The sequence below is a fragment of the Amblyomma maculatum genome, chromosome 11 (genome assembly GCF_055883805.1).
Source record: "Amblyomma maculatum isolate TAMU_Amacu chromosome 11, ASM5588380v1, whole genome shotgun sequence".
Lineage (NCBI taxonomy): Eukaryota > Metazoa > Arthropoda > Arachnida > Ixodida > Ixodidae > Amblyomma > Amblyomma maculatum.
Window position 1 is genome coordinate 6,723,338 of NC_139354.1, and position 22,257 is coordinate 6,745,594.

At 44.8% G+C, this 22,257-nt stretch overlaps 1 protein-coding gene across 1 annotated transcript; it reads right to left on the minus strand.

Annotated features, from left to right (window-relative positions):
* Window positions 1-2,117: 2,117 nt before the first annotated feature.
* Sec3 (exocyst complex component Sec3) lies at window positions 2,118-21,907 on the minus strand. Its single transcript, XM_084584273.1, has 8 exons — window positions 21,416-21,907; window positions 19,576-19,759; window positions 16,133-16,330; window positions 14,149-14,328; window positions 12,670-13,620; window positions 10,275-10,490; window positions 8,076-8,318; window positions 2,118-3,911 (listed from the first exon to the last, which is right to left on the minus strand). The coding sequence occupies exons 1-8, from the start codon at window positions 21,700-21,702 to the stop codon at window positions 3,642-3,644; spliced, it is 2,529 nt and encodes an 842-aa protein (XP_084440399.1). The 5' UTR covers window positions 21,703-21,907; the 3' UTR covers window positions 2,118-3,641.
* Between the last annotated feature and the right edge of the window lie 350 nt (window positions 21,908-22,257).

Below are 22,257 nucleotides of genomic sequence, written 5' to 3' on the forward strand. Positions count from 1 at the left end.
TTCCGCGGGATCTGCAGCTCTCCACCAGTGAGCAGTGGGAGGCCACTATGCTCAGCTCGGACAGGTAATCTAACTGTGGGCTACCGAACGTGCAACCCAGATTGCCAGAGCTCAAGGGCTCCTGGCCATCTAGCGCGGAAGCTCCTGCTTGCCTGGCTTACTCAATTAATAAATGTTTATCCTCCTCCTCCTCCTCTGCACACGCGTAACGGCAGTGCACGAACAGCCGCGTGTTTGCTCGGTGGACTATCGTAAAAAACAAGGCACTCGGTTAATTCAGCCTGGCTGCGCTGCCCACAGTCTGCTGTCAACTTCCTCCACGGCTGTCAACATGGCAGATTGCCCAGAATGCCTCTCTTCATGCAAGATAGCTGAGCTAAGCCAAAAGCAATTTTATTCTTATCTGATATGGCCTATCGGAACATTCTAGATGGGTGAAAAGTGCGCACGATGAAACTGCTCACCACGAATCCACCGTTGGAGTTCCGCGGCGCTTCTTTCATGCAAGGCCTACCACTGTAGCGCACGCGCTCTTCCTTCGTGGTGGTGGTCGTGCGTGTCACGCTAATGAGTAAAGTTTAGAAATTCCATTTCCTACCATGAGTTCTAGGGAGCAGAAATATGCATGATTTTCAGACATTTGCTCGGTATACTTCGGAAATGCGCAGTGCAACTCCAATCAAATCAAATGGCAAAAATTAGTTCACAAACCATTCAAAATTTATAAAATTTATATACCCATATTGTGCTACACTGTAATGACAGCGTAAAGTTCGACGGGGTGTTCTTTTATGTCTTACTATTCATTGTGGCATTGTTCATGAGTTGTGCAGAAACAAAATAATTTCTCGCTCTACAGCCTCGCACAATGTCTTATTAGTGTGTTTGCAGTGAAAGGCAAGGCCACCAAAAGAAGTGACCGACCCCATGGGGCACCGAGAACGGCGGCGATGTATAATGCTGTTGTGTTGGCAACTAACGTCCAGCCCATTTCAGAAAGTCTATGTTCGGCCCATCAGTCTTAGTACAAGGTTGCAAATGTAATATGCGACGTTGTGCAATCCGCGAAAGAGAGTGAGAAACTCTCACATATAACTTTTGAAGAACTGGAGAGCTTCAATCAGAAGGAGCTCTAATCTGTCTCTCTCACTTTTGTTTGCGCGGATGCTGGAGAATATTTTTCCCATTTAATTGCCACCGCACTGCTTTTCAGTTGTTGACTTGTTTGGAGCTTAGTGGGCAAGCCCCACACTTCAGTAGCAGAGGAGAAGGTCTGTGGAGCAGTCAGAAAGTTTGTCTACTGCAAGCCATTATAAATACCTTGCACATATTTCTTTCTTATAATTTTTTTGACCTTCCTCAAGCTTCCATAACACCCGCAAGTCAGAACACAACAGATAAGAAGAACCTATCTTCACTGACAGTATAAAAGTGTCAGCTTCAGTTCTGTTGCCACATCACAGACGTTGAGGGACCCTTTTTGAACCCTAGGACTTTTTTAAGCTGTATGCACAGCTTTTAGCGCAGGGTGACCATCAAGATACTTCTGGATTGTCGCCCATCCAGATAGATATTTAGACCATTTAGATAGACCATTCACATATTTCTGGAATTCCATTGATTAATTGAAGTGCAGTGCAAAGGTTAGCAAAAAAAAAAAACACACTTAAGCTCTGCTTTTAAGCGTACGATGCAATAGTAAAAGACCACCCGACATACAATGGCCCACTTTAACCGCACCGTATGAACGGGCCTGTGCGGCCTAAGGGTAGAGTGCCTGAATCGGTATCTAGGTGGACTGAAAATTACACCTTCCCGCCGCAAATGAGCAGCCCGAGTTGGCAGCTCCTTTCAACTTTCTAATATCGTGTGGTCTCGTTAAGTCACACAAACCATCAAAGAATCAGTACTCAGCCATGTTAGCTACCAGCTACCATCCACCAGTGACATGCCTGGGATTTTGGCTTAAGACAACCACGACGAATTTTCCGCGCAAGCTGCTCTACACCACTATGGCTTTAGGACACAATTTTACAGCAGTATGTATAGTATTATTTGCCATTTTGCGCAGAGTGGCACAAACAGTGCAACAGTTCCACCACTGTAAGACATCTTAAAGACGTGCTAGTATATAAAGTTCATAAAGTTCAATCACTCAGACAAGGCTACTAATGGCCACTGAAAGACATCAGCATGACATATGAACATTCAGTGCTTTTGACTAGAGGTGGTTTAAATATTCATGCAATGTGTACATTATGGCTTTGGGTGAAATGCAATTTTGCAGAAGAATCTCTTTTGCTGTCTTAAAAAGCCACATTAATATGATGATCATCCTGATAACAGCTACAGCACATTCAAATTGCAACAACATTTTGAAAGAAGTTTTCATTCTATCTTTATTCAACATTGAAAAAGGTCTAGGCAAACTTGCATGTTGCCTCTTAAGGTCAGCACACAAAAGCAAGACTTCCCTGCTTGCAGTTGAGCAGTATTAAGCAATGACTGGCTCAGCACTCCCCATCAAGTGCTAGCGAATAAGATGCGCAGACTTTAATGACTTATCTCCATACACCGAGTTATATAATTTAAATCCAGGCAGGTTGGTATATGTTCACACTTCTCGAAGCATGAAGAAAAGATATGTATGTGTTTTCTTCACATCTTATGTTTTACTTTCGTGATTCAAAAAGTATCTTTGTGTTGCCCACAAACAAAACAAGGTTACCTCCCTGCAAACACACATACACACAAACACACACATTGCTGCATTCAATGGGTTTAAACTGTACATATGCACACTCTGACTGCTTGCAATTGTGACGCACCAGTTTCTAGTCTCACTTAAAATTTCCAGGCACCACCAACAATGAAAAGGCACCAGCAAATTCATTATCATTACTTGTGACCACTGTGGACTCTTCCAAGGGTGGGAATTCTAACAGCAGCTATGGCAACCTTTCAATGTCGCCAAATGCTCTCAATACTGCTGTCAACCCCACTTAAAAAGTGCATTCAGACCAGCCGCAATACCTCATCAAAAGGGCAAATCATTACACATTACACAAAAAAGGTCCATTTAGAAGGGTAAATGTAAGGGGTAAATCACTATCCTGCACCTGCATCAGCAGAGCCTACACAGGAAAGCTACACAGTTCTGTCAGGAACCCCACAGTTTGAGGAAATTTTTTCTTTCCAAGGAAGCTGTGCAACTTTTACTTATATCTTTTTGACACTGCCAATGTATGAGATGCTACGAAATCATTTCAGTGAAACCTACTTCACCGTGGTGAATTCGTGGACTCAATGTCGACCCTTGCAAGAAACCTTCAGTTAGTGAGTCCCCACCCTTTGATCCGCTCCTCAAAAACAGCATACCTTTTCTAGCCACTATTAGTGCCATCGCCCTTCCAAGCCAACGTTTATCATCACAGTCGAATACATACATGAAGAACAACTGACACTCATTAAAATTCTGAACAGACACTCAACTGCTGCCTTTGGCATAAGGCAATAATATTTGGCATAACAATTCATGACATTGAGGGCATACTTCCAAAGCCCCTCTGAAGGAAGGATAAGGATAAAAAAAGAGACACGCAATTTGTGTTTCCAACAAGATTACGCTCAGGCGCCAGGCGCTAGTGCGAGCGTGCAATGTCCGAAAAAAAAGCCAGGATGTCGTCTATCGTGAATTCGAGTGTAATCATGGAGCCAGGGTAGCAGCGCTGCACAAGCGCCTCGAGTGACTTGTACTGGCGGATGAACTCATCCTGCATCGAGTGCCACACCACCTGCAACAGGCTGCTGCTGCTCTCATCCGAGAGGTGCTTTTCCACCTTGCGGTACAGGGCCTCCAGGCCGCGCTTCACCTCCTTGCCCGGGTACTCTCGAATCACCTTGCGCAGCTCCTGTTTTGTGGTACGAGAACCGCGCCAACCGCAGTCAGCACAGAAACTAAAGTGTTCCCCCGTACAAGTAATCTGGTGTGGAACTTCAGCTACAGCTGTTGTACAGATTGCACTGGACATGGTCAAGCGCAAAGGTTTAACATAAACCATTAACCAATAACAGCGATAGACAGACAATGGGTCACGAAACCCATTTCAGCTACATAACCCATTATTGAAACCAGTGGAACACATGACCGATAGGTTGGTAATGGAATAATCAGTCGCAACACACACCCTCAGATCCAGGATACTGGAGCAAACAACAAAGTTTCTCAAAGTTTCTCATACACTTATCTAGAGGAAAATGTGGTGACAACTGACATGGCACTCATTCACTATAAGGACGTCAGAAGGTGAACACTTTGCATTAGGTTTGGCTAAAATTTGACAAAAATAGTGGATTTGGTTGCAATACTACGACTCTCCTACAGGATAATCTCAAGCAAACCTCTAAAAAGTGTTTCACTAATTGCCAAAACAGCTAAATACCAAACATTCCCCAAACAAGTAAGAAGCGATTTACTCAAAGGATTTAATCTGCACAGGGTAAAGGGATCCTGGTAACTGCGATTAGACCTAGGCATGATTCCATGGCAGAATCCGCACCTTCGGCTCTCTGCTAACCAAGTCGAATAAATATAAAGTGTCCATCTTGCAGTGTTCCCACACTGTATAATGTGGTATTTAGGTATTCATGCAGACTGTGAAACTTTTTCCTCTGAATATTTTCGAAAAACCCTTTGATGCAAATGCCTGCCGAGAGATGGAGGTGGTGGAGATAGTACTATAAGGGAGGTGCAAGAGACCACATGATCAACTGGTCACATGACCTATCGGTGTATCCCAGTGGTGTGAGCATCTGACTCTCATATGGAAGGTGGTGGGTTCAGTGCCACGGCGAGTCCAATGGTTTTTTTTAATGGGTACAAACTTCCTCGTGCCTGGTACTGAGCATTTCAGTGGAAAATATGGCAATATGCATCACAGGGAGGGGTGAAATGGGGGGAGGGGTTTGTGACTAACAAAACTCTTCTGATGGCTCAATAATAGTTAGAAAAACCATCCTATTCCTCACTATGCAAAAGTTAACTCTGTAGATCCAAGAGTTCACATCATTAACAGCCAAGACTGTAAAACACAACTAAAATGACCTTTCTTTTCCCAGGTATGCATTTTATCTAAAACTTTTCTCCTAAACTTTTGTGATGAACTTAGCAGCTGGGCAGTGTTTTGTTTTCGTGGAAATTAATTTTATAAATTCATATTCCATTGTATGAATCGCAGTAATATCTGCAGGCAGCCTAGCAATCATGGCCCCACAAACTCCCCATCAGCTATTGATATTCATTCAGAGTCGGCGGTATGAAAAACAAATAAAAAGGAAAGTCACTCCTCGAGTTACATTCGCGGCCGCGTTACATTCGAGTAAATACAGTAAAATTTCAAACCTTCATTTCAGCAAGTAACTATGTCTTTCTGTTTCAATTACAGTCAAGCCCGGTTATTGCAAAGCCACTTATAGCAAAATAGCGGTTATAACGAAGGAAGTTCAATTTCCCATTCCCATTTTTGTATTTTTAATACAATTTGGGTCCAGTTTTAATGAAGTAAATAAGCGCATGTCAGCAGATATAGCTAAATGATTTTGTACCAAATGAAAAATAATGCATCAATCAGGAGACATTTACGCCTTCAGGCAAATTTTTGTGCGAAATAAGGATAAAATTTGGCTGAAGGCCGCATGCGCAGCGTCATCTGCACTCCCACGAAGTAAAAGTTTGCTTCACTGCATTGCTTGGCTAGTCGTCTTCGTGATGCGACGTCCCATCAAGCCATTTTCGCGGGAGGTAACAAAAGTAAGAAAATAAAAAGCTATTTTCGATGACGTCATGCAGCAGCCGTCGACTTGGCAAATTGCGGTTCTTAAATTTCTCTCCACCAACGGTTCTGGGAGAGAGAGAAAGTCAGGAAGAGATCATCGCGGGAGAGAGAGAGGATGAGAGAAGCGAGAGCGCTTCCTCCGCTTTTGTGGATCTATGCGCTTCTCCCGCTGCCGCCATTACGCCTTCCGGCCTTGTGCCGCTTCTTACCTTTGATATCTCATGACCCCTGACTTCGCCTGGACAATTTTTAAACTACAGACCTACTCAGTTATTCCCTTTCTCGGACCTGACCCTTCGATTTCTCGGCAATGTTGAGTCTTGCGAGCCCCAGCATCTCAATGGGCAAGAGAAAAAGTGTTGTCATGAAGCCGAAGCGCACCATTCTGGACGAAGTGCATCGAAACACGAAGAGTGATATTGCATGAAAGTATGAAATCACACAGTCCACAGTCTCAACGATAATTAAGAACGGCAGCAAGATCGACGCCATTCTCGACGACGATATTGGCAGCCGGGACCGAAAGAGGATCCGGTGCGGTGGCATACGCCGACGTAGAAGCCGCACTTTACAGGTGGTTCTTGGATGCCCGATCAAAGAACATCCCGCTCAGTAGACTCATCATGCTAGTGAAGGCTAAGGACTTGGGCTTCACTAAGTTGCCAAGCAGCAAACTATGGACCAAGGGGTTATCGCTGACTTCAAGGTCCACTACCAGCGCCGAGTGATCAAGTGCCTTCTGATCGATGCTCGCTCTGCCGACAAAGTGGCAGAGATAAAGGTCCCTTTGGTGAAGGCCATTTATTTTGCAAGCGGAGCCTGGAGGGATGTGAAGCACCTGACCATCGCTCACTACTTTAAAGGTATACTGAATAAATATCCAAGAATATTGAGAAAACGCCACAATTGCATTCTTAATACACGATTGCACTACAGTACAGACACATAATTCGGGTTAGTTTTGAGCGGATGGCTTTATTTTTTACATTTTCTGAGCGGCCGCCGGGTCAGAGGCAGCATGAACGGGTGCGACAGCTCGCGATGGAGGTGGCTAGGGAGGCAGGTAAAAGTGACGTGATATCCGATTTTTGTCAGTGGTTTCACAGGAGGCCGCTAGGTGCGTCGATTTGAGAAATATTAATTAAAATACTTACTTTCTGCTCATTTCTGTTCATAAAGTGTGTTGTTTTGATCACTCCCAATGCGATAACTACCATCTGTGTTAGGAATCTCGGCGGCAATGTTTTTGTTTAGTATCCCTTTAAAAAAGCTGGTTTCTCCCGAAGCAGCAGCGCGAACACTGCGCCTGCCGAGGACGAAGCTGCCGCGGTTGACATCGTTGCAACAGTTGATGGTGCCGCCACGACAGCCTGCTTGGTGCAGCTATGGGAGTCCACTAACGAGTTGGACCTTGTGCCTTCAGGTCTGTCCCACATGGACTTCATTTCCATCGACGATGAACTTGTTGCCACGGAGGACTTCAAGATTGACGAAGTCGTCATGGAAGGAACGGATAGCACCTCCGAGAGTGACAGCAGTGACTGTGATGACACTGGTTGCGTCCCGCCAGTAACCTCTGCAGCAGCCATCGCAGCTGTTGACACACTACAAATGTACTTCAGGAGTTCAGAGCAGAACTTCGGTTCGAAGTTGGACGGTATGGAGGCCGCGATCCTGAGCACCGCACTTGCAAAACGTGTTCAGGGAATGCTGGACCACTTCGTCCAGCGACGATAAAACAATTTACTCAAATTCAGATTTCTTTTTCATAGTCCAGATACAACGAAATAGTGGATATAGCGAAGCGATTTCCAATTCCCGCCGACTTCAATATAACCGGGCTAGACTTATTAACAACTTCAAAATTAGAAAATGGAGAATAAAGGGCAACAACGTTTGATCAAAAAAAATTACAAGGGCTCAACGCTGCTGAGCCAAATATTGAGCGAAAGCATTAGCTGCGGATGGCCGAGCGTTCTTCTTCTCTTTTTCTTTTTCCTCAGCCCACATATAAAGCCTCGCTTTAACCAAGCCATATGAACGTGCCTTAGTGGCCTATAGGGGTAACGTGAATGCCAGGGTCCTAGCAGGCGTATTCTGACATAACCGTCCCACGTGAAACGAGAGACCCAAGACGGCAGGTCCCCAATGACCCATGTCAGCAAGTTTGAATTAACGAAAAGCTGCTCCAGTAGGGGCAATATATCTGAAGGGCGTGCATATTTAAGTCTGCAGTCTCACCTGTTTGCTGAATGCTAGCTGGTACCCGACTTCTTCCTCCTTTACGCCCTGAGCCACTTTGCTCTGGACACCCTCGAAGAACAGGTTCAGCTTCTCCAGGGGTCGGCCAAAGTAGTGCGTTACGTAAGCCTGCAGGGCTTCACTGTAACGCTGCTTGGCCTCACGACGCTCTGCTTCAAGGCAGGCAATCTTGAGCTGGTACAGAAGCGTGTACAACTGATGGAAGTTTTCTAGCCGGACGACCTGTGGCAAAAGAGGCACCCCGACTGATTACCACTTTTGCTCCACTTTGGTGGTGTATTCAAAATGTAACCTGTGCATTGGGGACGTAATCCCACAGGCAGGACTCCCTAGATTTAAGGAAGTAAGTTGAAGTAATGTTTAAAGCAAACCGATGCCTCTGTCCCTTGCCATCAAGCTAAGAGATGTCGAAACATCGATGCCACCAAGGTTCCGGCTTTTGCAGCAGTTATGGCTGATGCATCAATTTGGTCGAGCGATGGACAAACACAGTTGTAGAAACTTCAATGGGAACCCATTATTCGGAAACAATATAATGCAACTAAGTTTCCTCGCTGAGCCCCAGGTGGGGTGAATCCAAGGCAAGCATTTATATTTAAGCACCACTTATACTGCTGGGCTGTATTTGAGCAACGAGGAACGTCTGACTGTCACTGTGCCTACCATAGCCCTCACACCCAAGGTGCATAGACACCACTGTTCAGTGCCATTCAGGCTCAGAGAGGTCCATTTTGAACACTCGCTGACTTCACAGGTCACACCTCAGCATGGCCCCTGCCTGAATTAACCAGCGCGACCTCGCCCATGTACGAACAAGAGTCCAGCATTATGCACTTGCATGGGTGTCAGCAGGGACTGCAGTCCCAGTTTGAATTATCCAAATTTCGGAAATATTGGGCGTCTGAGTAATTATATTTTACTGTATGCCTGCTCTCTACACAAACAAGCCCACAACTGGAGCATGGATTAAGGCCACAGAAGGCAATTGGCAGACATGACCCATAGCCTTGCTTGCACTTTGCCCATATTTCTGAATGCTAGTGCAATAATCAACGAAACTGTACCTGTTAGCTTGATTGATACGCATGTTTTTTTTTTTTTTCCCTTTGCACTGAAGCCTGCCTTACATCATTGTTTCACCTATTTTGTTTGCTTTGACTTAAAATGTCATATCATATTCCGATGTCTCCCCCCTTTTATGTAATACCCCTCGTAGGGGTCTTTAAGGGTCAATAAATGATGATGATAAAACTCTTGATTACTTTTGGTTTAGTATGGTGCTGCGGACATAGATTGTCTGTCCTGTTTTTATGCCACTAGGTGCTGTTTTTGTCTAACTATATTTTGTCTGCCATGCTGCATTTATAATACACACGCCACTCCTTCTACCAAATGAACGTTTATGCCACGTCAGCCTACTAGCATTAAGTCGACTCCACACTTCCATGATGACCGTCAAGCTGTTTCTGTGCAGCATGGTATGCGCGGTTTCACTTCTGAATGCTGCATATGCAGGGGTGGGTTTATTGTGGAAGGGAGGATGGCAGAAGAGGCAGTCAGATCTCGCAAGTGGAAAATTTTACACAGGATACCCCCGCCGTAATGCCGCATGCGGCACTGTAGGTAATGTAATAAGGAATGCTGAAGCCCATGTATGATCGACAATAAGTCCATGAAAGCCACTGTTCAAACGAACTGCCTCCCCGCCTGACGACCACTCCAAGAATGATCCACAAACCTGCACTTATGCACATGGGTTATGAGGGAGGGCCTAGTGGAGGGCATTGAAATAATTTTAATCCCCCGGGGTTGTTTAACATATACTCACCACACAGAATATGCACTTAAAAAGCCAATGAAAAGCAATTTAGTAAAAATAGAAAAGGCACACGACCCTAAGTGCTTCATCAGTCCTCTCCGCAACACAACAATGTCAAGAACAGGAATCACGGGGAGTGAAGAAGCAGCGATAACATTGCAGTTTCTTTTTATCAGTCGCATGATCTATACTTAACTTTGATGTCATAGCCAATGCTTGACTGAAGAATTCAAGAATTCAAAAAAAAAGAATGCAGGTGAAAAAAATAATTGTAAGTTATTTAGTAGTCATAGGCAAATACCATGGAATGCAACAATGCAACAGCTGTCGGAAGTGGTCTCAGCTATCAGGACACTCACCTCGGGTGGAGTTCGTTGGTGCTCGATGGCAATGCGGCCAATGGCGTCAAACATGGCACGCACCAGACGCGTGTACCACTTGTCAAGATCAGCACGACGTTCCGACTGCCGAAAGATGGCCTCAGCCTGTTTCGCAAACTCTTCAAAGTGGCCCAGGAAAGGCAGCAGGCCACACTTGGAGCGCTTTGGTGCTTTGGCTTCTTCGACTGCACGTACCTGCACGTCAAGGCAGCGTGCATGCATGACCAAGCAGCTGCTAGAGTCTTTTGCCACTCTCAACATTTTATATTTCATGCAAGGCACATGACGGCATATGATAAAAAATGAGCTTGCATTTTGACCCGTTCAACGTTCTTAAAGAGATATCAAGCAAAGGGGGAATCCTGCCGAGCTATTCTTAGTCAAATTGGACTCCTGGGCCTTTCATGACTCCGGTGAGATTTAGTAAGAAGCCAGGGTATATTTCAATGCCAATAAATTTGGCGTTAAAATTGGTACACTTCTCACGGCCAGAGCAATCCGAACTTGTGACACTAGTGTGACCGCAAGCAATGCAGCAGTTGCAGAGAACTGTGTGAGTAGGTAATGAGTCATAGCTGCTAAACAACTCAAAGAATGAAAGAAAAAAGATGAGGACACAGGCCGACCATTAACTCTCAACTCTCTGTTGTACAGCGATGGCACCAAGGTGCGGTGAAAAGTGGCTGCTGCCACCTCAAAATTGACGGGCCACATAAAAAATTTCCTGAGCTCTTCCACACAGCCCAAGAAGGATGATTCTTGATGATGCAACCAGTACATTAAGCCTCGCTTGTCAGCCAGCAAGTGAATCCATCACCAGTATGATCTGTGTTCCTTTTTTTTATTTTGCATTCATAAGCAGCAATTCTATGGAGACATTAAGCCTTATGCTATTATGCCATTATGCTGGAAGAACCATTTAGCACACCAGAATCTTGGGAAGGCAATGAAGGCATTGCTGGGAGTATGCAAAAACTATGTGGCTCCAACAGACCAGCTCAACAGAGAGCAGGCCACCACGCTCATACCACTGTAAACAGACACACCCCCAAGCACAGTCATGTATCATAAATGCAGCTAACTAGACATACGAAACGGTATGTGCGGTGTGGGGGCTATGAAACGATGCACCCTGTTACATTCTTCGGCTGATAACGTCATCTTTCACGCGGAACATATTGCTGCCTTCCAGTTCACAATGACACGTATGAAGATCCCTGATATCGGGGGTAATATAAGTGCCACGGCAGTGCGCTGCGTCGCTGTTTTCTGCCCGGCTGCCGAGATGGAATAAAGGCATTCCTGACAAGCTTCAGTATGGCCGCTTACTCTTTGTTCGTCGAATTGCCCAGAAACGTAACAACGCTGTCAGCAGGGGTGGTAAAAAAAAGCAACTTGTTACAAAAGATAAATAACCATAGTCTAGACAGGCCATCCTGACTGGCCCAAGCACATAGCTCATGCTGGTGATGAGGGCCAAGGCGGCGGCGGAGGTCAATGGGATACTGGGATAGGGAAGACCGACCACTGATACTCCAAATCTGTCCTCTCTCTCTCTCTTACCCTCTATGCCCTAAATCTGCCTTTCTGAAATAAATGTTTTCACTACTACCCTCCTGACCACGCCACTAACATTTTAGAGCTGCCCCTGCCCTTGTCTGAGCTTTTCTTCTTTTAGTTTTCAAATGCAGCTTTCATTGTCAACCTTGTAGATAAAGGGCATTCAATCTGCTATCCAATGCCTAACAAAAGGTACTAATTATTCGGCATATATAATATAGTACTTTATTTTCTGCCCACTGGAACAAAACCTTTTGCCTAATGTCACTACAGCATGCTTGTAAAAATGGCTAATAGGAGGAGCAATTCATAATTTATCACTCGTGTATTTTCCCAGCTTCTAATAACTACAGCCTTTCTGTCTTTAGAAAGTAGTCATCTATTAACTCAGGCCAGCTACAATCTATATTTAGTGTTGTTTTTTCAAAATGGCAGCTTGTCCTATTGAGGAAATGATGAAGATAGTGCAGCACTTAAAATTCCTAAACAGCTGTGATTCAAGTATCTTTCTCTAAGTGCGAATCCACAAAGTTACAAATTTGAAGTTTCATGGTTGCCAAACTTAAAATCTTGGGTATTAACTGGCAGAAAAAAACTAATGGCCTAAATCTACATTCAGCCTCTATCAATCACTGGCCTTAATTTCCTTAAAACACAGCAAGTCATCCAAGTAAGTGCACTAGTAGTCGACAAATTGTCATCCGACTAACCCACATGCTTCATTCAGAAAACAGGACCTGAGACCAAGCTAAAACAATCTTTTAGTTCACTCATGATTGCAAGTGAGAAGAAAGAGCATGTTTACAGCACCTACCTTGTCGGCCATGTATCTGTCGAAGTTGCGCTTGGCCTGCACTACCACCGTACCAAACGCCATGCTCAAAAAGGAGCCCGTGTCCTGTGCCGACATGACATGCTGGTTGAGACGCACCAACAGGTGCATGGAGTACACCCCATCCAGCTTGTCATACGTCTCGAGAAAGTTCTGCAACTTGCCCTCTAGCGTTGGAAAGAGGGCAGACATCATGCGGCGCAACTCCTCGTTGATCTGGCGTTCCTTGCGGTGGACCGAAGCCAATGCCTCGTCCGAGGCAGCGCGCACTGGCGCTGCGTACCCAGCTGCTGCCGCTGCGGGCTGGCTGCTCACGGAGCCTGGAATCCGAGCCGAGCCGAGACCGAAGAAGGCAGCGCAGAACTGCTGTTCAGCGAGACAGACCGGCTCAAGCATGCTGAGCAGGCGTTCAAGTACCGCATCGAACCGGTTCTCCATCTGCTCCGTCGTCTCCTGTTGTAAGGTGGAGAGGCGGCGATCTAAGGTTCCTGTCATCGGCTTCGTGGTCAGGCGGTCCTTAGCCTGCTCAAAGAAGATGTGGAGCTCTCGCTCGTATAGCTTGCTCATAGTGTTGGTGTAGTTTTTCTGCAGCTGCATGAACCGAGTCGGATCCGGTGCTCGTGAAAGCCAGAGCATCAGCTCGCTGTAGGGCCGCAGTTCGTTGTGGCAGCCCGTGTGCTTGACGAGCGTCACTTCACCACACTGGCTCGTCTCCGAAGCCAGACGCAGGAAGAGTTTGTTCAGGTGGTGCGACAGCGTGGTGCTGAACTTGTCTCGCAGCTTCTCCAGAAGCTTGGTCTGCTCCTGGACGGCGGCCATCTTGGACAGCCCCGGGTGGGTCTGTGCGCTGCAGGCTTCCTCTAGGGCGCGAGCAGCCGCAGTGCAGGCACGGATGCCGTCCTGGCTAGACAGGTCTCCATTCAGGAGGGCAACCTGCGACAGCATCGAGCAGACACTGCTGAAATGCAAGAGGTGTGATGGGCATGACTGCAATAAGAAAGAAGATGCTTTCTTCACAAAAGAAGCTGGAAGTGGGACTACGTACTTGAAAGAGTAATGATTTTGACCTAGTGACCTCTGCCACATGCTAAAAGCTATACCTTTGCAACCCATGCAAAACACATCTGTGCAACAGTGGCAAACCTATCAATAGGTTCTCTAAAAGCCCACTGAAAAGTTTACTCAAAACAATACAAAAAAGCCTTCTTACAACCCACAGAAAGTCCTCTTGAAGGATGCTGCTAGAGAATGCAGCGAAAAAACCCAGTGAAGCAAACTGCACTAAGAATAATTAAAACAGCAAGTCACCTTCAAAGCAGGAATGTCAGTGGTCCCAGGGTGAGAAGTTGGAAAATTTTAAATACTCTCAGAAGGCACTGCACGAGAAACTGGCAGTTTTAATGCAGTTTGCAGGCTAGAAGCCACGACAGCGATAGCCCGCTCGAGAATTACCGCACCCACCTGATGTGTGTGTGACAGGTCCAGTTGGGTGACCAGTGTTTCCAGTTCATGCAGGAGCCGAACGTTATTTTCGTTTTGCACGTGCAAAAGGGCATCCTTCTCCTCCATGCGCAGCACACTGTCACGGACAGTCCGCAACAAGTGCTCATACGCGTCCAAGCGGCGTTCAAGACGGCACACCTGCAGACAGACAGAAGCATGTGCCACTTACAAGAGGCTAAGATAACCTGCCTTGTTTACGAACTTATGTCCTAAACCTTGCTGCATACCAAATAATGAAACCGGCTGCTTGGATACTTCCATTCTAATAGCGACAAAACAACTAAACAACTCAAAGGTCCAGATAGTATGCCCTGCTAAGTCAAAAGATCGTTCAAAAACAGTTCAAACAAAATATTTTCATTCCACCTCCCATCCAGAACTGCATACAACGATCTCACATCAAACACTACGATATATATATATATATTAAATATCGAGTGCTCATCCATATTTAGGAATGTTTTTTGTTTTGTTTTTTTTTAAGTATGAAGATGGCTTCTGCAGGACCTTAATACTGCTGCTGACAGGCATCAGAAAAAAAGGCCAATGATGTTAACTAGTAAGCTAATTACCTAATTTCTGATAATTAAATTATTGGCTATTTAAAGTCAGGTGTCTGGTCGCAATTACAGACTTGTAGCAGGCCATTAGTAATGATCATATTGTTGCATAGAAGACGATGACAAGGACCATGAGGTGTTTCTAGAGGAGGAAGCTGCAGCGCAAGACTTTTGCTTGCCACCCATCAACCACTTTGGTATTTAGGCCCTCCTTGGGGCCTATCGACATGCGAGAAAGTCAGTTTTTAGAATTTAAAAAATGCGGTGTATCTTCGTACTGTACGTCATCAAATTCCGACTATCTCACTCCAAAAGATCCCTCTTTTTTGAAAAACCCGCACTCTGAGGCATGCCTCAATGACATCAGTCAATGGCATCATGCCCAATCCGTCCATCATGGGCTGCTGCAGCAAACACCTTGGGCGAAACAAAAATTGGCCACTATTGAATAATGCTGCCGGGACATGTCTTGAAGCGTGGGTACATGTACATGTCCTCTGGTGCAAGACTGCCAAAATTTGCCTATCTTTAGAGTTGGGTGACCAGCTTCCCTGGAACAACCAGCACAGTTGAACAAACATACCTCGTATGAACCAGAAACCACAAAAGCTTACCCTTAGCCCTGGCAATAGCTGATAATGCCTTTCTAGTAAACAAAATGCCCACATTCTTCTTGCTTGGATTGGGTTTTTCCCTTATAATAAATTAAATCCATTGCTGGTGGCATTTGTACTGCCCATCCTGGCAAGAAGGTTCTAGTGACTTAGGCCATGAAATGAGGTATTGGAACAACGTCATAAGGTAGCTGGAAATTACTTGTCATATCTACATAGTTAAGATCTGTCTCTTTATTCACTGTTCTTGAAGTACTGCTTTTGACTGCCATATCCACAGTCACTACATTCCAATAAATAGGCATTCTATGCAATGACCCATGGTCAGCTTCTTTGATTGCCTCAATCGAGATTAGCAGCCTCTCCTGTACATTAGAAAAAAATCCAGTCCTGCACATTAGGTGAAAGAGGGAGCTGCATCTCACCCGATCATCCATGCTCTCTGACGAGTGCAAATAAAGTGCTTTCTCTCTCTCTCTCTGTACATTAGAAAATTATCACTCCACAAGTAGAAATGAAAAATGCATTCTTTTTCCTTTCTTACGCATAGTTTAAATCAGAATAGATACGGGCCACCCGACCTATTCGACTTCAATGCATTCAAAGTAGAAGTAGCAGCAGCATTCATTCTTGTGTGCAAAATGACTGTTCCTCATATTGGGGCTACAGCCGAAGCACGGTCAGTCAACAAGCCCACAGGCATATACTAACCAAAACAACAAGCTGCAATCTTTGCGTACAGTTCAACAGCAAGAAAGGTCAACTCACTTCGTCAAGTGCCGCCTGTGTCATCTCCATCAGCTTCTGGACACGGCGCTCGGACTCCATGATAGTGTGCACGTTGGAGGCGTCCAATGCAGCCAGCTCACGGGCAAGCTGCTCCGTGAACGCTTCGGCATTGTGGATGGCAAACTCATACTTGGCCATGAGGTTCTCCAGGTCAGCCTCCTCACGCGCTGTCAGGGCCTGGTTGCATGAATGGGCAAGGACTTGATCAACTGACGTGAAACAGAGTGAGGTATGGTATGGCTTGCTGGGTTTAACCTTCCAAAGCTGCACATGGTATGCAAGAGGCACCATAATGAAGTGCTCAAGAATAACAACCACATGGGACTTTCTAATGTACAACAACATTCCATGCACCAAACAGGCCCCTTCGCATATTGGTTTCATCGAAATGATTGGCTTGGTTTATAGGGTTTAACGTCCCAAAGAGATTCAAGCTATGAGAGGCCGTAATGGAGGGCTTCGAAAATTTCGACCACTTAGCGTGCACTGACATCGCACAGCACATGGGTGCCTTGCTTTTCGCCTACATCGAAAAGCAATCGCCATGGCCGGGATTCTATCCCGCATCCTCGGGCACAGAAGTCAAGCACCCTAACCCCTGCACCGCCACGGCGAGGCTCCATCGAAATCGAAATGAGGCTGCCCGGCTGGGGTTCCAGGTCTCCAACTTGGCCTAAGGAACTCAGTGTCATAGCCACAGCACAACCATGCAATAAGCGAGAAGATGTCTGCATTGTAATTAAAGAAATGTATGAGAACTCATTAAAATAAAGAATAATGTGCCATTCAAGAAAAAATTTGCTGGGATCAAAAGAGAGTCAAGATAAGCCCCAAAAAATTAAAGGTACAAGAAACGCCACCAAAATAAACACAACTCCCTGCACGAAGGCATTATGCCAACGCTCATGAGTACAGCAACCCAGTGATTCCTATTACACTACTGACCATCGAACCGACATGACTATGCAGGTTACCTGATTACAGTGACAAAAAAAATTATCCTATTCACTCGATCCTAATGTGCACCTTCTATTCCAGAGAAAATGGCCTAAAATGACATGCGTGTTAGGACCAAGTATGAAAACGAAACTACACCTATAAGCATTTTTTTTGTGCCCTTGAAGAACAGGTGTGCATTACAATGAATGATGCTTTAGAATTAAGCATGTAAATCAAACCTCAAAAAGAGATTTAACACCCTAATGTCACTGTAACAACTGCCAGAAACATAAAACCTACAACCCAAAAGCATTTTTTTCACTCCTAATTACTTAGAACATAGTAAGCGATAGTCGATTCAGCTGAAAAAAGGGCACACAGCGATCTACGTACACAGTTAGCAGTATTACTGAGATGCATGAGAAGGATGATAAAACAGCCTCCACATTAACAGAGCATGCGCAACAGCTGAACTGAAACTAAATTTGCATAAACCACCTTCCCATGGCTCCAAGACTCTCTAGTTGTCTCTTCCAGCAAGTCTGAAAGTAGTGTAGGCAAAATGCTGAACAATTGGGTGCTGTTGAAAAGTGACCATGTAGCCTGCCAATGATTTGCGCAGTACCATATCCAAAGTTCCCAAATGCTAGCATCACCAATGCAACGACCAAACTTCTCAAATAAGGCTGTCCTTTCATTCTAGTATTCTTTCTATCATAACACGTCCCAAAAAAGCAAAGGGCGCATCCAACCTATTAACAACCTAGTTGGTCTGTCCAGCTAAGACCAAAGAGTGACACAAGCAAACAGACAAGGTGCCTTGCTCTTGCGCATTGCGTGTCTATTCCTCTCTGTCTATTCTAGTCACAGTTTCTCCTCATACCAGAACTTCAAAAGGAAAAGGGCCAAAACCCAATGTTCTAATCATGCAGAGAAAAACTACGCAAAACAGCTTGCGATCACAATAGAACAAAGTTATTAACAAACTCCAAAATTAACTAAAGGGTAACACATCCTAATGATAAAGAAGACTCTTTCACTGTAATTGTCTCTTTTTCAAGGTAGAAACGGTAAAAGAAAAAACAAAATACAGGTAAAGCCACTAGCTGTTTTCTCACAATCAAACTGCACGAACGTCAAGACCGGCTTTTGCATGTGGATCTTTGCGTGCAGGCTACATTGCCTTCAGTTTCACAGGGTGGTCACAAAATCCCTTTTCCTTTTTGCCTGACATTACTAGTTTGAATCCAGTGAAGGAAAAAAGGAATGGTGCACTTCTAAATAAATAAAAAAATGTTTTCAGCAATAAATGCATCCTTTACAGCTAAACAAGCATCAACGTAACCACCAAAGGGCAAACAACTGATATTTAATAAAACCAAGCATTGCATGCATTCATCTACTGTGGCCAACCAGTGACCTATTTTGAAGTAAACTTTTTTTTTTTTTTTAAGTAAAGTATTTTGAACTACATATGGGTTACTGCATTCTGAAAACAAAGGGCACTACTTCCAGTGAAAATGGAACTTTTACAAAAAGGCACAAAGCTGTCAAAAAAATGTGTTGCCGTTATTGGCCGATTCCATAAGTAAAATGCATGCACAGAAGCTAATTTCTGGGCACAGTGCACAGAGGCAGATTTGCATCACTATTCACGTTGACCAATGATCAAAAAGTCCTCTGTCAAAACATAGCAAGTCCGAAATCGATTGGCACAAAAATTCTTGCAATGAAATTTCTCATCCTTTACCACTCAGCAAAAATCAACTATCTCAAGCAGAGTCATAAAATTTGTAAGAATTTGTTAACACAAAATGCAGAAATTGCAAAAATGAAGTTGTCGCCAGCATTCCCTTTAAAGAGAAATTCCAGTGTCTTTGCAACATTTTGATCGCAACCCCATCCTTAGGAGTACCCTGCCTTTGGCACAACAAATCATTTTTCACAATATCAAGTTAACTATTTCAAAATGGTAAGAACAGCAAACGAAACCTAGTGCTAAACTTGCAGCCAAGGGCAATATATTGGTACACACACACTGAAATCAGAGACATTATTGCGAAATAGCGATTGGAAATGATGGCAAAGTTTACAAAAATCCCCAAGGTGACCTAATACAAGCCCCAAAAATCATTCACGTGGACAGCAGGCAATAACGTGCAGCTAATTTAGATGATGTCGCAACACAGCGTTGCCTACAATAATCTCTTCAGCTGAGGGCACGGAAATAGGAAACATTAATACAGACTTTTCAAGATATGAATGGTATAGTATATGGGAAGTCAACATTCGAAAGCAACACAGGCAACAAAAGATGCCACAGTCGAGGGCTCCACTGATTACGACCACCTTGAGCTGCAAGGCTTTTGAACTTGGCGGAAATGATGAGAAACTGAAGGAAAACCTATACGATTTCAATATGTCAATCTCGAAATACCTCCGAAATTTTCACTTTAAGACTCAACACTACATTTCACACTGACCTGGTAGTCGTCCACTTCGTCCACAACCGCCTTCTCTGGAAGCAGTGCCCGGTCATCATCCTCCAGGAGCGCTTTGGGCACATTCTCGAAGCGAGGACGCTGCTGCTGCGTGGCATAGTGGACACACAGCCGGTACAGGCAGCGCAGAAAGTCATTGCGCTCCTGCACGCTCCTCGCCTGCCATCTGCGAAGTTCGGAGAGAAATATGCATAGTGCACCCAAAACTTGATGCATTTCTACAAGCTGTATTTATTTGTTTTACTCATGAAATACTATAGGTAACGCATGCCCAAGCCGTAAAAGGAATATACATGAAAAATTGCCGCCCGATATATGGTGGCAAGGAAAACAACATCAATCACCCATCAATCACCAATATAACACAGATATCATTCACAGAGAGAAAAATAACTTCAGCAAGCCAGTGCCTAGGCAAAAAGCCTTTCCCTAAAGCCCATTATAGGCACTGCATAAAGGTGTCCTAGGACTTTCATCTTCGTCAAAGCAGTCAATAAAGATAGCTGGTAGGTGTCATCACGCACACTATACGATTCAAAAGACTACGGACATCTGATTTGAACTACGTGTTTTTTTGTTTTTTTCTAGTAATTATGCGTAATGCATTAGGATACATGAATGTCATCCACTTACAACATTTAAATAATTTATACCTGGATTTCTCTTTATTTTACTTCTCCACCAGCCACAAAGAGTGACTGTGCCATGTACAAGATGTTTAGGTCATGTGAGAAATAACAACTACAGACATGTCATTTGCTGTCTCATTCCAGCTTACGAAGCAGCCTCAATTGAAGTTTCCATTAAAAGTTGCAACTACTGGCATCCTCCATGACAGATGATAAGTAAGAGCTGCAATTATACATTTGTACGGAGGTTTTACAGCAATCGACACTGCAAAAACTGCTAAAAGATTTAGACTTTAAAGTAGTCTGTAGGCTTTCTGAAAAGCAGTTGCCACCAATAACTAGTCAAAGCACTGCAATTAACTAAAATCTCGGTGTTGCACTGCAAAGTTTGCCTTAGGCAGAGTCATGCCCTGTTGGGTACTTCAATTGCTGAAATGTCTACTAACTTTTGGTTTAGGCAGTGCAAGAAATGCTAACTCCCAGCTTTCACTGTGATCCCACAAGTCAACAGCGTACTACACACTGACTCTGTGATCATACATGTATCCCTGTAATGCGGTACCCTTACAGAAAATGTCTAGTGAGCTCACAAATAATTCAGCCAAAGGAAATGTGTTTTAACAAATAAGAGAATAGCAACCACAACTGGTAAGAGGCAAATCGCATGCAAGAAAATCATTAATGCACAAGACTTCACGTTGATTAACCTCATACGGTGCAGAGACAATGGTTATATGTTATTAAACGGGATGAAGGATTTATGCGCGCCCCACATTTTGTGCGCCCAACAGTTCAAAGGAAAACTCGGCACAGAAAAGTGGCATGGAATGACCAAGATCAGCTTGGTGCCGATGTGCACCTCAAAGACAATTGAGGCTTTTTTTTTTTTTTTTTTTTTTTTTTTTTTTTTCAAATAGGTTACTGGTTGCTGCTATCCTAAAGCCGGCAACACGACTACGTGAGAGTAACAGAACACTGAAAACAGAGTGACACTGAGATGTACACGAACGCAGGGACATGAATCAAACCACATCGCCTAGTTTCGTCTCGGAAGCAACACGCATAAACCAAAACCAACGCAGCTGAAACTCAATAAACGAAACTACAAAAAAACAAGGCTAAAGAAAAGCACCTCACTCGCTCGCCCTCATCTGCAGTGCACAATAATTTGTACGGCATTACGCGATGCTAACCTGTAGGCTTTGTCAAAGTGCAAATCGAACTCCGCACTGTCCGGTTTCCGGCCGTCGACGAGGCGTAGGTCGCGCAGTGACCAGCTGTGTTTCTTCTTGTACAGGTCCTTGTCCGTGCTTTTCACCTGGTAGATGGTGACACGCACGGGCTTGTCTGTACTCACTACCGCGCACAGTAAACTCATCTTTTTGCGCTTCGTGGCCTCGACGACGTTGACGACATCGACGAGCCGCTCGTCATTCGGCCGAAACAATTCACACTGGAGCGAGTGTCGCGTGGCCGCCATTATTTTCGATGTGACCACGCCGGCCTTGCCGCTTTCGGACAGTAGGTCGGCGGGAGCCGGTGCGCACAATCACCCAGCCGGGCGTTACGCTATCGACTGCCGGATCACCCACCGCAGGAGAAGGCGGTTCCGACGCATCCGAACTATCCGAACCTATCCGATGGGCGAAACTTGCACAAGACGTGAAACTGCTGCGGCAGTAATTACGACGTCGCTACAACATTGCCAATGTTGCTGGACATGTTCTTGAATCCGCCTTTTGCGGCAGGATGTGGCGCCATCATGCGGGAGCGGGTGAGAAACACATTGGACGGCAGTGTAGCAGACGACGCGAAAGCGCACCATACGAAATGGCCACGCCAACGCAGGTAGAAAGCGAAAGTACAGTGAACTAGAACTAGTTCACTGTAGCGAAAGTATCTAGCCACCATAGCGAAAGCTCCCCCATTTTTTGGCTTCGGGGCGGAAAGTAGTGACAGTGTTTGCAGCATATCATGTTCGCGCAGCATGGGGAAATGTTGCAGCATTTTCACAATCCACTCATAACGCACGCAT